The sequence below is a fragment of the Emys orbicularis genome, chromosome 10 (assembly GCF_028017835.1).
Source record: "Emys orbicularis isolate rEmyOrb1 chromosome 10, rEmyOrb1.hap1, whole genome shotgun sequence".
NCBI lineage: Eukaryota > Metazoa > Chordata > Testudines > Emydidae > Emys > Emys orbicularis.
The window spans coordinates 32,221,699-32,239,960 of NC_088692.1; the positions used below are offsets into that span (position 1 = coordinate 32,221,699).

The following is an 18,262-nucleotide window of genomic DNA, read 5'->3' on the forward strand; positions in this document are numbered from 1 at the left end:
CCAGCAGGTCTGACTAACGTCTAACCCCTGCACTTCACTTTGTCTCAGAGGGCTATTAGCTGTATGCCAGCAGCTACGAGTAACAGAGTTCTGTCAAAGCACAGTACATTTATTTTAGGATAAGTCTGACACAATAAACATATAAACAATAAAAGGTCTAATTGCATATATAAGCTTCTTCAAGTGATGGTCCCTGTGAGTATTCCACGTGTGGGTGCGGATGCATGCCATGCGCTTGAGTCTGGAAGTGTTTCTTAGCAATGTTAGTTGACCCACACATACGTAGTGTGTCTCCTCATGCTCCCAGCTGAGGGTGTAAGAGGTAGTGTGGGTTGACGCCTCTCCAGTTCCCTCTTACTGCCGCCTGGCCTGAGTCGGAACCCACTGTTCCTTCATGCTCTTTGTTTTCTAAGAATGACTTACTTCTGCCTAGTTGTAAATAGTTTGCACATAGTTTTTCTTAGGCTTTGTCTTCACTACCCGCCGATCCGGCGGGTAGCAATCGGTTTATCGGGGATCGGCTTACCGCGTCTAGTGAAGACGCGGTAAAATCGATCCCTGATCGCTCTGCCGTCGACTCCGGAAATCCACCTCGGCAGGAGGCGGCAGCGGAGTCGGCGGCAGCGCGGCAGCGGTCGACTTTCCCGCGTCCTCACCGCTAGGTAAGCCGACCTAAAATACGCAACTTCAGCTACGGTATTCACGTAGCTGAAGTTGCGTATCTTAGGTCGGACCCCCGCTGTAGTGTAGACCTAGCCTTAGTGTTTAGATCAGTTTTAGTATAATTAGTTTAGTTCTCTTCCCCGTTCAGGGATGTATTCTGCCCCCTACCCCCGTTCGGGACTATGCCCTGGATTCTGGGCTTAAAAAACTGTTTCCTGACTGCACTCCTTCTCTGTGAGCTGTGAGCACCGGCAATGCCTTTACTGCCTGGGTGAGGCACACATTTCAGCTTACTGCGCTATCTGCAAATCCTTCTGCCCCAGACCTGGGAAGCCCACAAGCTCTGCCTTTGTAAATATCTGATGAAAGAAGCGATGAGACCCAGGGTGCACTCAATCCAGGCTCGGGAGCCCCCCCTATACAGCACCCCTCCAAGCATAGATGACATTTAAATTATCCTACCACAGCTGAGCTAACGCCCCATTGAGATGTATGAGGCAGTTTGCAACCCTGAGCGATTGTTTCGGGGTTTGCAGATGCAGCCAGAAATCATTGCCATGGTGCACACTCCTTTCACATTTTCAAGTTATTCTACACGGCCATAAGCATTAAACTTACCTTTTTTAAAATGAAAGCTGAGATTCTGGAAAACAGGATGGCAACCTCAGAAGAAGAGCTGGGTTGTTCTTATGGCACAGCCTAGCCAAGTTCAAGTCTCGGTTTAGTTACTGGCTTAAAACCAGAAAAAAATCTTTCCTACATTATGACATCAGGCACATACCACACTGCAGTTGCTGTATCTCAGCCACTGTTTCTAAACACGTCACAATTTAAGTTTGCCAGAGGATGTTGGTGACTAAATGTTCCTTTCAGGCAGTGACAAATGGAGTTTTCAAATGTGGGTTGAGCGGCCTGCGGCAGTTTGGTGTAAGGTTAAAAATAGAACTAATTTTGAACACAAACTCACTATAGATTTTGCAGCTTTAAGCAGCATGGAAATGTCACTGCTGCTAAGAAGTGTAAGATGCTGTTTCATGTTCTAGGCTTCAGAAAATGATCATGGATCAGGAAAAGCAAGAAGGTGTTTCTACTAAATGCTGTAAGAAGTCCATTGTTCGACTGGTACACAAACTTTCCCAAGAAGGGCTCCTCAGACTCTACCGCACAACAGTCATTCAAGATGGCATTAGCAAAAAGGTAGCTTGTTGCTCTGAGTCTCTGCTGCTGGGAACTGTGGCAGCAAAAATGGCTGCTTATACTACATATTATCAAGCTATTCTTGGCCATTTTTTAATTTAGAACTAAATGACATAACAGGTGGATCTCTCAGCATATTATATTAAATATTCTCCAATGTCAACACCCATCGGCCTTTCTTGTAGAAATACTTTGTTTTATTAGTAATACCCCAAAAAAAGCTACCCAGAGACTACACTCAGCAAGCCAAGACTCCTCCTAATTAGTGCTTGGAGCTTCCCATTGTCACTTCTCTGGTAACTGGCTGGTTGCTCCCTCTCGGCATAGTTCAGACTGTCAAACAGTTCCCCTCTTTAGCCCTCTCTTGGAAAGTAAGAGCATGTGAAAACTTCATAAGTTAACCTTTGGGGCTGAATTTTCCCAAGCTTGATCTTCATCCAAAATGGTGTGTGTTCTTTCATTTAAGCAAAATTAGTTGGGGATTGGTCCTGCTTTGAGCAGGGGGTTGGACTAGATGACCTCCTGAGGTCCCTTCCAACCCTGATATTCTATGATTCTATGAAAATCTCTGCATCTGTTCTTGAGTTTCGTGGAGGTAAAAACAAATTCTTTAATTTGAAATAATGATTGGAACTTCCTTCACACAACTCAAACTGGTGCTTGCTATGTAAACAGTCTTCAGTGAGGAGGTGTTTACACAATCATGAGTGAAAATTACTGTTTGATAATGATCCACTGAAAATTGCCTGCTGCGCATGCACAGTAGAAAGTTTGTGAAATCTAAATGCCTGACCTGAGAGAAGTCCTCAAGGTGCACTCCTTCTAATAGGAATTTGTTGGTCTTACGGACTTTTGAAGTCTTTCATACACTTTTCAGCCTGTTACTAGCATTCAAAGCCAGATGGGACCATTGTGACCATCTATTCTGACCTCCTGTGTAGCAGAGGCCAGAGAGCTTCCACAAAATAATTTCTAGAGCAGAGCTTTTAGAAAAACATCGAATCTTGATTTTAAAATTGTCAGTGATGGAGAATCCACCAAGACCCTTGGTAAATTGTTCCAATGGTTATTTACTCCCACTGTTAAAAATTTACACCTTATGCTGCCCTACATGGTTATGTTCCCCTATATGTATTTAAGATGTTTTTTAAAATTATACAGGTTTCACAGTTGAGGCAGTTTTAATTGCTTTTTTTGTCTTTATTTTTTTCTTAAAAAATTAGGGAACATTTCTAAATGTATATGGTTCTCAAATGTAATATGGGCCACACCTACTTGTTCTGTTCCTCCGTCTCCCTCTGGGATATCAAGCCTCATGGGGGCTCAGGTCTGAGGGCAGCTCCTGTCTCCTCTCTTCCTCTTATGTAGTTGGCTCCTTGTCCCTGGGTCAAATCCTGCTCCTACTGAATTCCAGGGGAGTTTTGGCATTGACTTCAGTTGGGCCAGGATTTCAGCCTAGCTTCAGCTGCTTTTACTGGCTGCTCTTTACAGTGAAAAGTCCAGACAAGGCAGCTGAAAACAACTGCACCATATGACCAGCCAGTTGATCCTGGACCATCAACAAGTGATGTGAAGATCACAGCTTGGGAACCGTTAATGTAAAACATAAAGGATGTGCAGGGCATCAGATAATACTGCTTTTGTATGGTGATTAATTTCTATTTGCTCTGAATCCGTATAAGTAAATCTCCTCTATATACTCTTCTGTTTTTACTTTGTTGTACAGGTAGAGTTTGTAGTTCACCCTTCGGTGAATCCTAATGACCCCCTGGTAAAAAGTGCCATTGAGCAAGTGCGCTTCCGGATCTCCAACTCAAGCACAGCAAACAGGCAAGTACTGACTACAATTCAGTGACTCCAATATTTGCAGTCTGAGATTCCTGAAATTTCCATCCTATTTGTTCATTTCCTTAGTTGTGCCACCATATAATGCATAGGGCTATTCTGTCTTATGTCCTTGAGTCTTGTTTGATTATTTATCTCTACATTTGTCTGTGACACACCTGGGTGGGTTAGCTGAGCCACTCACAAACAGTGATGAATTTTTTTGAAGTATTAGCTTCACTTTGTTTGGAGAAACTGAGGCACAGAAATTTGAGGCTTGCTGAAGCTCACACAGGAAGTCTAATAGAGCCAGAAATAGAACGCAGATCTCTTGAATCCCAAGCCTTAACTCAAAGACTAACCTTGTAAGCCTGGCAGTTCTGATTTTTCAGCAGGTCTGCTGGTATCAGCCTCACTTGTTCTAGCAAGTCGTAGGGACAGGCCCCAATTAAAGATCTTATGTCTAAAGAGTACGTTATTGTAAAGAGGCATGGTGACGTCTGCTTTCTGGTTTTTTGTTCGAAACTATGAAAGTCTCATGCCAGATATACTTCACTAGCTCAGTGGTTACCTGTATCCTATTGTTGAACAGAGACAGCCTCCCCCTGATTGCTTCTTGCACATTTACAAAATCCAGGCCAGGAGGATACTTGACAGCCTCTTGATTGCTTCCCTCCCTGGTCACATGCATTCAAACTGAGTCCAGCCTGTGGCAGCGCGTGAGAGCCACTGCTTCCTACACACACACCGATCCCGGGGGTCATGAAATACCTGATGGCCTCCTGACTGATTCAGAAGTAGGGAAAGGACATCTCCCCTGACTTCTTCCCCCATCACCTGGGGACCACTCCTGCCACATACATGTCACTAGGAGGGGGGCCCTTCTTGCTAGCTTTCATGACACACCATTACCCAAAGGCTTGAGGTGCCCCAGACTATCAACTGCAGCTGGAGGTGTCCTCCTCAACATTTCTTACCCCTTGCGTGGGGAGAACTGATTCCTGGTGCTGCTTTCCCATTTGAGACTCACATTCCATTTAGATAGCAGGCTCACATATCTGTTCAGTGGAGGAGTTATACTTCACAATCTTAATCATTCCTCACTTACAGCTGTTGTCTCCTACAATATATGAAACTGTTACTATCCTTTGGAGAATCACAGCCTAAGGTAGCGGCACCTCTTGTTGCTCCCTGCACACTCTCCCCTTTTGAAGCTTCTAGCTGATGCTCCCTGTGTTTGGAGTGAATTCTCTCTTGTAGCAGTCATAAGGGCTTGTCCTGGTGGCTTTGGGAACGGTGTTCTGTGTAGGGCTTTGGAGCTGTGCTCCGGCTCCGCTTCAGCTCCAGGCAAAAACCTGTAGCTCCACTGCTCCGGAGCTGCTCCGGGCTCCGCTCCAAAGCCCTGGCTCTGTGCAGCCCACTCCATTGTCCATTCAGTGAAATCCTTTTGTTCTTTGCAAATAGACCCACATCCTTCACCAGGAGACCCCCCACTATTTCCCTCGTGAGAGCAAACATGCAAAACCCTTTTCCTCAGTAATGATTTGCAAGGAGAGGAGTTAGTCTTGGTTTTGTATGAAGATTTTCTTGCAGAACAGTGACTGTCACCTTGGCTGGTGATTGTTTGCAGAATTAATTATATTAGTGCCTGTTTGACTTTACCAATGTGCCAATATTGCTGTGTGATTTTTATATAGGATTAAAGTTCCCCAGACACCAACACCCCAAGAGCATTTAGAGGAAGATAGTCTGGGGCAAGAGACTGCTGCTGTATCCGGGGAAATGCAAGGAACCCCTCCCTCTAACGCTGAAAATAATGGCCGGGCAAGGAAAACTGATGAGAAAATGGGCATAATGCAGCTAAAAAATTATCACCCTGTTACAGGTAAAACTAACTTCTTCTCATCCGTCAAATAATTCAGACAACTGGAGAAACTTTTCCATTTCTCAGATACAGGGTGTGAGAGATCCTCACACTTCAGATTTGTGCCCTAGAGTGAAATCCAGGTGGGAACTTCCTAGGTTCAGTGTGCCAAAGCCATTGGCAGTGAAATGTAGTTGCCCCTAGTGCTCCAGTAGTTCCTATGTGATGTGACTGCAGTTGGAAAAATGTTCCCATAGGTGGCTATGCCCAGCTCTTCATCAGCAATTAAAGACCCCCGTTCCATCCACAATCACCAACAGGGATGCTAAAACTATAGCTCAGTTGGTCACTTACTGTAATATAGGGTTTTTTTTCTATAGCCTTTGCTTCACATGCACTGTGTACTACTGTGTGACAATAAAGTAGTGCAGAAAAATATGCATTAGAGCATACTAAAACAAGACTTCAGTGAAGTAGAACAGTTCTAGGGAGTGCTGGCAACAACTCTTAAAGTTAGGATTGCTGAATGCTTTACAGAAATATTTATTAAACTTTTCTGCATCATTATTAACAATTTTACCATCTTCGTCTAATAGTAGGCCAATACCTTTGTTTTGTTCCTGATCTACTTAAAAATTCCTCCTTGTTGTTCTGGGCCCTGCCAACCATGAATTTTTCCCTGATGTCTTTTAGTTTCCCTTATCAATTTTCTACACTTCATAACTTCTGATTTATATTGATTGCTGTCATCTTCTCCTTTCTTGTTTGTTATGTATTGCATTTTTATTTCTAATTGTGTCCTTCTATTCCCCTCTTAACCAGAATGGGCTTTTACACAAAGTTCTTATTTGTGATTGTGGCTTTTTGGCCATCTGATAAACTCCTCTTAAACAGCTTCCAACTTTCATGCACGTTTGTGTGTCTAAATTTTTTCTCCCAATCAATTTAGCTTGTAATTTCTCTCAGTTTTAGGGAATTAGCCATTTTATCTTTTTAATCTATTTTGTCTTTGCATTCAGTGGTTCATCTTCTTTTCTTCGCAGTTCCAGGACTTGGGCGTTCTCTTGGCTTTCTTCCCAAAATGCCTCGGTTAAGAATGGTCCACATTTTCCTCTGGTACCTAGTTTACGGACATCCTTTAAATGGGCAGCAACAGAAATCATGCTATGATGGTGAGAAAAGAGACAGCCCACAGATACTGGACACAAACACTGCTGTACCTGAAACCCATCCAGGTGCATCAGGAGATGAGGAGGAGGCTGCACCAGAAACTATGTGCATGGGGAATCATGAAGTCCCTGCACGGGAGTCTGAGGTAGATCTGTGTAACGAGACAGGTAAGAACTGGCTCCTTATCAGACCAGGACTGTGTCTACATGGGGGAATTCTTGGGGTGGTGGGCGAGGAGGGGAATCCTCACCACTTTTAATGCCAGTTACTCACTGAGCATGCGCTGAAATGTTACAATTGCTTGTAACACCACCTCCTCAAAGCTTACTTAAGGCACTGGCCCTCATTAAAGGATTGGTACTGCCATAGTTTAGAATTTCAGACTTCAGCTGTGGATGCTGTAGCCATGATTAAAATGTGGGGCACATACTGGAAATGGAGAACATGTACTTTTGCGAACTAAAAAAAGGAGGTGGTTTGGACCTAAGGCTTTTGACTGGCTTAAGCCAACAACTCACTGCCTGAGTATAGGAAGAAGATTCTCCTATGCGCGGGTTATTCCATAATTGTCCATGGCAGGGATTAGTGCACCTCCCTCTGAAGCTTCTGGTACTGGACACTGGCAGAAACAGGATGCTAGTCGAGGTGGACTGCTGCTTTGAATCTGTATTGCAGTTCCTATGTTTGTTTACAAACGTAGACCTGGTTTCAGATTTCTAATACTTAACTGGTCCCCAGATAGGACTAATAATTTTGTTTCATCTGTGACTCTAAACCAGCATCCTTTCTCTAGTGTATGTGGATGATATTTCGTGGATGCGCTACGTCCCTCCTCTCCCAGTACACAGGGAATTTGGGTATGGCTGGGCTCTTGTTAGTGACATTCTTCTTTGCCTACCTCTCTCCATATTTATCCAGATAGTGCAAGTCAGCCACAAGGTACTGTGCTTTCGTTTTGCAATTTATATTCTGTATGATGTAATGTCCAGTGTTATTAACAGTACTTTACAAAGAAGCAGACATGCTTAGTCTGCATTATCTGCTCTTAAGACTATATAATCAATTTCAGCTGGTAGTCCATAGAAATTTAACTTCAGTTTTTGCCAGTTTGATTCCGGAAGAAAATAATCAATCCAAGATGAGCAGCACTGTAGTGCTATTGATTCATAGGACAATAATTTGCATGTGACTTATTGAAGACTTCACAGAACACAGCTTTTGCCTGGTAAAATGAATTAACATGACTAATGATTAGCTACTTTGTATGTACTGGAAATTCATAGATTCCAAGGCCAAAAGGAATCATTGTGATTATCTAGCTCTGGGGTCGGCAGCTCCCAGTGGCCACGGTTCGCCATTCCTGGCTTTCTGCAGCTCCCATTGGCCGGGAATGGCGAACCGTGGTCACTGGGAGCTGCGGGGGGCCGTGCCTGTGGACGGTCAACGTAAACAAAATGTCTCGCGGCCCGCCAGCGGATTACCCTGATGGGACGCATGCTGAAGGTTGCTGACCCCTGATCTAGCCTGACCTTCTGTATAACACATTCCAGAGAGCTTCCCCAGACTAATTCCTAGAGCAGATCTTTTACAAAAACATCCAATCTCTATTTAAAAATTGTCAGTGATGAAAAAGCTACCTCCACCATGGGTAAATTGTTCCATGGCTAATTGCTCTCACTGTTAAAAATGTACGCCTAATTTTGAGTCTGAATTTATCTAGTTTCAACTTCCAACCAGCTACTGGATCTTGTTGTACCTTTTCTGGCTAGATTGAAGAGCCCACTATAAATATTTGTTCCCCGTGTAGGTACTTATAGACTGTAAGCAAGTCACCACTTAACCTTCTCTTTCTCAAATTAAATAGATTGAGCTCCCTTAATCTATCACTATATGGTATGGTTTCTAATCCTTTAATCATTCTCATGGTTCTCTGAACATCCTTCTTGGTCCTGATATTTGTTATTAAAAAAACAAATTCTGAAGGCAATTGTCACACTTGAGTGTGATACTTTGAAGACTAGTTAATCTCTAGTAAGTGTTCTGATAAAATTTCAGTCAGTTTTCACATTTTGATAATCTTATCGTAAAATAATTTTTTTTAGGTGGATGGTCTTGAGGATTTTTTAAACAATCCTCTAAAAAAACACACACTGATCAGATGTCTTCCGAGGTCAGTCCGACAGCAGCTTCTTTATAAGAGGCAAGTACCTGTGGTGGTGGGATGTGTCAAACTAAGTGGCTGTGGGGAGGAAGTGGGGCTGTGGATTGTTCTCCCAAAGACTACACTGGGCAAACTCTTTGCCCAGAAGAACTTTATGCTCTAAAAGATGAAAAACAGACGGGTAAAGTGACTGGGATCTGGGAAGTTTGTCCATGTCATCAGAGAACGAACAAATTTTTCACATCAATCAGGTCTCCAAGGAGACAGGGGGAGCATTGCGACAGGTGCTGATCTAATTGGTTCTGGGCTCATTCAGAATATCAGATGGTTCAGGGCATGTGGTCAGTTAAAGAGCAGTGCCAACTGGCTAGCACTCTGGCCTGGACAGTTCACCTTATGGCACTGTCTTCTCTCTTCCCAAAGGAGAACATCCTGATTTGTCAATTAACTCATCCACCATGCTGTGTCAGCGAACAGAGTGGCACAGGCAACTTTAAATCTGGAATTTCCTAAATTTTGGGTTCTTGATTTTACAACCGTAATGTTTTTAATGTAAGTTCCTAAATTTTAATAAAAAGCAATTTGAGAGAACAGAAATTTCATCATGTGGGACTGTATCAACCCACCACGTGAGTCAGCAGGATTGGAACCTTTAGCTACACAGCACAGACTTCCATTTGAACTAATGTATTGGTGGTAGCACTGGGAGGCTGCTATCCTCTGTGAACCAGCCAGCAGAGGACGATGAGACAGAGGAGACAGACTTTGCCAGTGGGTGTCATAGTTTGCTATACAGCAAAGGAATGCTGAGACGTAGGAATTTGGGTTCTGTTCTAAATTCTTGAGATTAACTTCTAATGGTTACTACTCTTCCCCATCTCTGCTCCAAACCAGCCTATCTGCTCGTATCACACCCAGCCTGTCCCCCTGCTTGTCACCCTCTACATTCCAGGAGGCAGCTTCCTCTTTCTCCTCCATGCTTCCTGGGCACCAGCATGGGAAGTATTGAGAGAACAGCACAGACACTCTTCCTGCTCTCTATTCTAGTGCTTGGCACCATAGCAGTCCCCATTACTATAGCAGTCCCCATGAGCTTGGAGGAGCAATTGCAGGGAATGTACTTCTTGGATCCTGCAGCCCTGAGTAAGAGCATGCTCCAAGCAGATGAAATCTTCAGAGATTTTTAACTGCCAGCCTCAAACAAATCTCTACCATGCATATGCAAAGTGATTTTTTTCAGAGGCTTATAACTTGCCAAATTTGGATGGGTCTTCATGGAAACACCAGAAAGCACCTTTCTGATCCCAGCAGCCCCTTCTGACAAATTTCAAGTTCATGCTTCAACATTTGGGGACACTAGAGTGTATCAATGAAACAGTTGTAAGATTTTTTTTAAACATGGTCTAAACAGTGTATTTTACCCTAACCTTGTTCTTGGAAAGAGCCAGTTTTTGTTGAAACTTTCCAAAAAATTAAGTCTCAAGGAGACATCTGGCATGAAATATTTCAGCCTGAATGCTTAGTTTGCCAAAGTTATAAGGAACTGAAAACAGGGTCTAATAGTGTTAGGCAACCTTACTTGGGGATCATTGCCAGGTCCTTCTATAATACAGTGTACATGCAATTCTATCAGTCCAGATACAACAGCCAGGTATCTTCTCTTTCAAACTATAATGAAATTATCTGCTGACCAACTGGAGCCCTCACCCCTATTTACTAATCAGTTAAACTCAAACATTTGGCAGATTTTACTTCTTAAGAATACAAGTTTGGTTTTCATTGATGCACTAAGGGTATGTCTACACTACGAGAGTAGTTCGATTTTACTTAAATCGAATATGTGGAATCGATATTACAAAGTCGAACGTGTTGTCCACACTAAGGACAGTAATTCGACTTTGTGAGCCCACACTAACGGGGCAAGCGTCAACATTGGAAGCGGTGCACTGTGGGCAGCTATCCCACAGTTCCCGCAGTCCCCGCTGCCCATTGGAATTCTGGGTCGAGCCCCCAATGCCTTCTGGGGAAAAAAATGTGTCGAGGGTGGTTTTGGGTAACTGTCGTCATCCAACCGTCACCACCGCCCTCCCTCCCTGAAAGCGCCGGCGGGAAATCAGTTCGCGCACTTTTCTGGTCAGTGACAGCCCGAACGCCACAGCACTGCGAGCATGGAGCCCGCTGCGACCATCGCTGCAGTTATGGCCGTTGTCAACACCTCGCAGCTTATCATCCACCTTTCCCAGAGGCAGATGCTGAGAAATCGGGCGAGGAGGCTACGGCAGCGCGGTGAGGACCTGAAGTCTGAGAGTGGCACAGACCTGTCACAAAGCACGGGACCCCGCGCCGAGGACATCATGGTGGCAATGGGTCATGTTGATGTTGTGGAAAGGCGATTCTGGGCCCGGGAAACAAGCACGGACTGGTGGGACCGCATAGTGCTGCAGGTCTGGGATGAATCCCAGTGGCTGCGAAACTTTCGCATGCGTAAGGGAACTTTCCTTGAACTTTGTGAGTTGCTGTCCCCTGCCCTGAAGCGCAAGGACACCCGGATGCGAGCAGCCCTGACTGTCCAGAAGCGAGTGGCCATAGCCCTCTGGAAGCTTGCAACGCCGGACAGCTACCGGTCAGTCGCGAACCACTTTGGCGTGGGCAAATCTACCGTGGGGGTTGTTGTGATGCAAGTAGCCAACGCAATCGTTGAGCTACTGCTCTCAAAGGTAGTGACCCTGGGAAACGTGCAGGTCATCATAGATGGCTTCGCCGCGATGGGATTCCCAAACTGCGGTGGGGCTATAGATGGAACTCACATCCCTATCCTGGGACCGGACCACCAGGCCAGCCAGTACATTAACCGAAAAGGCTACTTTTCAATGGTGCTGCAAGCACTGGTGGACCATAGGGGACGTTTTACAAACATCAACGTCGGATGGCCGGGCAAGGTTCATGACGCTCGTGTTTTCAGGAACTCAGGTCTGTTTAGACGGCTGCAGGAAGGTATTTACTTCCCGGACCACAAAATAACTCTTGGGGATGTGGAGATGCCTATAGTCATCCTCGGGGACCCAGCCTACCCGCTAATGCCCTGGCTCATGAAGCCCTGTACAGGAGCCCTGGACACTGAAAAAGAACTCTTCAACTACCGGCTGAGCAAGTGCAGAATGGTGGTGGAGTGTGCTTTTGGACGTCTCAAGGGGAGATGGAGAACCTTACTGACTCGCTCTGATCTCAGCGAAACCAATATCCCCATTGTTATTGCAGCTTGCTGTGTGCTCCACAATCTCTGTGAGAGCAAGGGGAAGACCTTTATGGCGGGGTGGGAGGTTGAGGCAAATAGCCTGGCTGCTGATTATGCCCAGCCAGACAGCCGGGCGATTAGAAGAGCCCAGCGGGACGCGCTGTGCATCCGGGAGGCTTTGAAAGCTAGGTTCCTGAGTGAGCAGGGTAACCTGTGACTATTAAGTTTGTTTACAGAGAAGCTGAACCTGCCCCCGTTTCTTTACCCAGTAAATGTTCACTATCCTCTCCAGTTACATACCCTGTTCACCCCGTTCCCCCCCCTTCCAACACACGTTTAAAAATAAAATCACTTGAAATTTGTTAATGAACACCGTTTTCTTTATTACTGTTTTCGCGGTAAAGTGTTGAACCTGGGACGCAGACTGTGGTGGGGAGCGGGTGTAGTGTAGTGATGCAAAGGACGCTTCTAAACTCCAGGAATGACAGGCTCCGCACTGGTGGACTGGTTGTTTCAACGGAGCCTGCCACCCCTCCTGTTCGGGACTCTGTGTGTGGGGGCTATGTGACTTTGTGGCAGGGGGAGGACGGTTACAGATCCCCTGCTGCGTGGCTCTGTGATCCAGGATAAGGACCGCTGCATAAGATCTCTAACCGCCCTCCCCCGCCACAAAGTCACATAGCCCCCACACACACACACACACAGAACATGAAAACCACCTCCCAGACTGACCAGGGTAACTAGTGACTGCAATGTGTGTGTGCCCTGCTGCTGAACCTGCCCCCGCCTCTGTACCCTGGTAAAGGTGACTGTGCTGTCCAATTACCAACCCCCTTCCCCCCCCCTTCAAACAGACTCTCCTCTAAAAGAACATGATGGAAACAGTAATTAACAGAAACGTATTTTTTATTAGCAACTACACATGAAACTGGGGGATGAAACTGGGACGGGGGCTTGGGTGAGGCGGGAAGGAAAGGACTTATCAAATTTTGGGGAATGAGAGCCTTCTGGTACTTGAGCAGTCTGCAGGGGTGGAGTGAGAGTTTTCACGGACTCTGCCGCCCCTCCTTCTTGGGACTTTGGGTGAGGGGGGTATGGGACTTTGTGGCGGGGGAGGGCGGTTAGAGATAGACTGCAGCGGGGCTCTGTCCTCCTGCCTCCGGTCCTGCAGAACATCCACAAGGCGCCGGAGCGTGTCCGTTTGCTCCCTCATTAGTCCAAGCAGCGTTTGAGTCGCCTGCTGGTCTTCCTGCCGCCACCTCTCCTCCCGTTCCATGTGTGATCGGTGCATTTGGGACAAGTTCTCCCTCCACTGGGTCTGCTGGGCTGCCTGCGCTCAGGAGCAGCCCATAAGTTCCGAGAACATGTCCTCCCGTGTCCTCTTCTTCCTACGCCTAATCTGCGCTAGCCTCTGGGACTGTGATGCCAGGGTATTTCGGGAGACAGTCGCAGCTGTGGGATGGGAAAAAGGGAGTGAATTCCTCAGAAAGATAAATTTTTGGTTGAACAAAGAACATAGTCTTTCTCTGTGAACAAGACCATGCACAGCACCTATCACATGCGCACTCAGGACAAGGTCGAATTTTCGGCCTTCGCATTCAGTGCCTGGGGTCTTGCAGTGCAGATCAGACAAGCGGGACAGGACAGCGGAATTTGGGTAACAGGCTGACATGGTAAGCCGTAGACTTGTGGCTGCTTAAAACTTTAATAATAGCACTGGCCTCCTTTCACGTTCAAAGCAATGCCAGTCCCTGCTGCCAGCAATCCGGCAAGCATGAACTCTGCCCCTGTCCCACCCCCTCGCGGCTGTCCCAGGGAAAGATCCCTGTATGCTGCTCCTCTCCCGCCTCCACCGCGTGGCTCTAAACCACCGGTTACAGTTCTGTAAAGGAACAGGCAAGCAGTCCCAATACTAACATTCCCCTACCTAATTCAAAGCAGGTCACCATGAGCGACATCACTCTGATGAGGATTTCAGAGACGGAGAAAGAACGGATGCTTCGGGAAAGCCTGCAAAGACCAGGGCCGTATGCCGCCATGCTCTGCAAGGCTATGATCCCCGAGTACTTGCTTGTCTCCTGGCGCGGAAACGTCTCCTACCACGGAGGACCCAATAAGGCCGCTCTCCCCAGGAACCTGATGCAAAGGCTTTCCAACTACCTCCAGGAGAGCTTCGTGGAGATGTCCCAGGAGGATTTCTGCTCTATCCCCGGACATATAGACCGGATTTTACTGTAGCTGCACTGGCAGGGACTAAACAGTAGAGCGCCTAGGGCAAAACAATCATGCTAAACCGGACATTGTTAGATTTTTTTTCAGTAGTTGCACTGCCAAGGACTGAAACGTTAAGCGCCTAGGGCAAACTAATCATGAAAAACCCATTGTTAATATTGTTAATATTCCTGTTCTGTTAAAAATAAATGTGTGCATGTTTAAAACACTTACTGACTGATCCTTCCCCTGATTCTGTGTCCGGGTTAACGCCTGGGGACGGTTGGTAGGGGATCTCTGTAAGGGTGATGAAGAGATCCTGGCTGTCGGGGAAATCAGCGTTGTAAGCGCTGTCGACTGCCTCGTCCTCCTCATCTCCTTCCTCATCTTCCCCGTCCGCTAACATCTCTGAGGAACCGGCCGTCGACAATATCCCATCCTCAGAGTCCACGGTCAGTGGTGGGGTAGTGGTGGCGGCCGCACCTAGGATGGAATGCAGTGCCTCGTAGAAATGGGATGTCTGGGGCTGGGATCCGGAGCGTCCGTTTGCCTCTTTGGTCTTCTGGTAGCCTTGTCTCAGCTCCTTGATTTTCACGCGGCACTGCGTTCCATCCCGGCTGTATCCTCTCTCTGCCATGGCTTTAGAGATCTTCTCGTAGATCTTTGCATTCCGTCTTTTCGATCGCAGCTCAGAAAGCACGGACTCATCGCCCCACACAGCGATGAGATCCAAGACTTCCCGATTAGTCCATGCTGGGGCCCTCTTTCTATTCTGAGATTGCATGGCCATCTCTGCTGGAGAGCTCTGCATCGTTGCCAGTGCTGCTGAGCTCGCCACGATGTCCAAACAGGAAATGAGATTCAAACTGCCCAGACAGGAAAAGGAATTCAAATTTTCCCAGGGCTTTTCCTGTGTGGCTGGTCAGAGCATCCGAGCTCGGACTGCTGTCCAGAGCGTCAACAGAGTGGTGCACTGTGGGATAGCTCCCGGAGCTATTACCGTCGATTTCCATCCACACCTAGCCTAATTCGACATGGCCATGTCGAATTTAGCGCTACTCCCCTCGTTGGGGAGGAGTACAGAAGTCGAATTTAAGAGACCTCTATGTCGAACTAAATAGCTTCGTGGTGTGGACGGGTGCAGAGTTAATTCGATGTAACGGTGCTAAATTCGACATAAACTCCTAGTGTAGACCAGGCCTAAGTAACCATTTTTTTAGATTTGGTGAAACCATTTTGCTTCCTACACTAAGAAACACCAAAATCCTTTGAGTTGTTATATGACTACTTAATATGTCTGTTTAAAGATGTTATTGCTCGTGCCTGTTTTTACAGTTTAGTGTAAATTAGTGACATGTATCACATATGTTTAATTTATCATGAATACAAAATGTAACACGTCCAACTATGTTGCAGGAGATACATCTATTCAGTGGTGGAAAACCTGCAGAGGTTATGTTGCATGGGGCTACTACAGTTTGGCCCAACTGAGAAATTCCAAGATAAAGATCAGGTAATTTATTTTAAACTTGAATATTACTCTACTCTTTGTTTCGATGATGATGATAAAATAAGAGATTTTAAATTTGCAATGAGCTTAAATATTTGGCTCTGGGCTAAGATGCAACCGTGCAATTTTTAGTGAAATATTGGAAGTCACATGGATAATTTCTGACCATTATTCTGGAACAAGACTCCACAGATGTTGAGCCAAATTCTTACAAACTTTGTGCAGTGATGATCTGGAAGTCTCCAGAATGCCAGCACCCTGTCTGGGGCTTACCGTGTTTGCCTCCCTTACTGGGAACTGGGGTGCCATGTAAATCCTGCATTGGGAGATGTGGCTTTTTGAAAACATAACTGTGAAAGGTGTCCCTTTGGGATTAAACACACTTATACAATCATTCATTACTGAATTAAAGACAATAGTTCTTGTATACACAGTGGACTACATAATCAGGGTAGAACCAACCAGTAAGGAACAGGGGAATTCCAGGCATAAATAGCGTACTTCAGTAAAATTCTGACTTGAGCAGGTGATATATTCTACCACAATACAGTTGATAATCTCTGGAATTGTATTCCTGATCCTAGCCATTGGGTGATGATAGATTGTCTCTGTAGAACCCAGAATAGATTCTCTAATCACAGAAAGTGCCATCATTGGGCAAGATGACAGCAATATGCAAAGCGGTTGTTGCCAGTATGGGCCACTTGGAATAGATGGAGTTGTGTGTCCTGCTAAAATAGCCATTTCAGCAATTTTACTTACCAGTGTGAAACCTTGTGTTTTTCACAGGTATTCGTCTATACGAAGAGAAATGCAGTGATTGTTGATACTACTGTCTGTGACCCTCACTATAACCTGGCTCAAAGCAGTCGCCCATTTGAGAGACGTTTGTATGTTTTGAACACTATGCAGGACGTAGAAAACTTTTGGTTTGATTTGCAGTGTGTCTGCCTTAATACTCCATTAGGTATGGTATGATCCAGCACTCTGTCATTTCCACCTTCATCCTTTATATCCTATGCTTCTCACACCTTCCCTGGCACTCTGCCATGAAGTAAGACAGATTTGGTCTTATCACCTTTAACTTACTGTCTCTAAACCCCTATGAGCAAGTATCTGGCTGTTGTCTGTTCTGCAGCTTATTGTCTAAGATTTTGAAATATTAACCTTCTTGATTGATTTTTGTGATTGGCACTATTTGGGGTGTGGGTAATGTGAAACTGACTGGAAATCTCCAAGTAAGGGCAGGGGTTAAGGTGCAGCATGGAGCACAATCAACAGTACAGGGCATGTTGCACTCCTGGCTGCTGCCCTTGGAGACCAGAAAACTTTAGGACTTGGTGTTTGTCAGTCTCATGCTATGGAGCTGAGATCCAAGAATGAGACTCATGCAGGATAATACCTTCAGAGCAGAGTTACAAGGCAAGTTATTCACCCCGCCACCCCCTTACAGGGCCTACTTTGGTCCTTGCCAAGCATGCTAAAAAAAATACTTGTTGCCAACATGATTTTATCAGGATTTCCCTGACTAGCATAGGCAGAGATCTTTTTTCTGAGAACCATGTTGCTAAACCTTCCATTAGATACTCTGACATAGCCCATAAGCACAGGTTCATCGAAGTAATAAGTATTACAGTTGTACGTGGTTACAGTATTTTCGCAACGGGGGAGTGTCTTTTTGTTTTGTTTTTTTTAAATAAAGGTAGAGTAGTGCAATAGCAATAATTGGTTAAAGAGCAAAAGCTTCTAAAACCAAAAGCAACTTTCTTTTGTTTCTGAAACTTGAAAGCAGCCAAGCAGAATGATTCATTTGCAGTTTAATCCTCCCTTTTATACTGAAGCAGTTTTTTTCAGAAGGCATTAGACAACTTTGCCACAATGGACATTGGCTCAATTAAACAGTGCTATAATTGTGCTGCTGCTCTCAGGCAGTGTGCAGTAGTATTTATTTACCAGGCTGTCATAGATATAATCTACATCTGGCTCCCTGTAATATGGGGATTTGTGTACTGTGCCACCAACATAATGCTTTAGAAAGTTTTAGGGTTTTTAACAAATTGTCTGCTTTGAACCTTGAGGGAAGACAGCAAAACTATGTGTTAGGCTTCAGCTTATACTGAGCCTATGGGCCAGGTGCTCTCCTGCATTCAAGGCCCATCCTGCTGTTCAGCACAAAGGGCCAAAACCCAAATGGATCTGGCCAGCTCAGAATTTCCCATAATGTGGGGGAGCTCTCAACTGGTACAGGTCCATCCTGCACTATTCCTCCAACCCCACCCCAGTGTAGGGGGCACATTGGATAGGGAGATAGCATGGCTGCTTCACATTGAGTTCAAGCAATCCTAAACTGGCTGTCTCTTGAGGACTATTACAGGTCTATTTTCCAAGGAGCTACTCTAACCTCTGGGGTCTGTGCCCAGAGCATCA

General features: G+C 45.6%; 1 protein-coding gene across 1 annotated transcript in view; it reads left to right on the forward strand.

The window, feature by feature from the left end:
• Positions 1-18,262, forward strand: part of GTF3C1 (general transcription factor IIIC subunit 1) — an 83,902-nt gene that overhangs the window by 30,388 nt on the left and 35,252 nt on the right. Inside the window, exons 12-19 of the mRNA XM_065411936.1 lie at positions 1,707-1,860; positions 3,587-3,690; positions 5,382-5,569; positions 6,592-6,885; positions 7,512-7,657; positions 8,821-8,918; positions 15,742-15,838; positions 16,625-16,802. Coding sequence (XP_065268008.1) covers positions 1,707-1,860; positions 3,587-3,690; positions 5,382-5,569; positions 6,592-6,885; positions 7,512-7,657; positions 8,821-8,918; positions 15,742-15,838; positions 16,625-16,802 — 1,259 coding nt within the window. The remainder of the gene's footprint in view (positions 1-1,706; positions 1,861-3,586; positions 3,691-5,381; positions 5,570-6,591; positions 6,886-7,511; positions 7,658-8,820; positions 8,919-15,741; positions 15,839-16,624; positions 16,803-18,262) is intronic.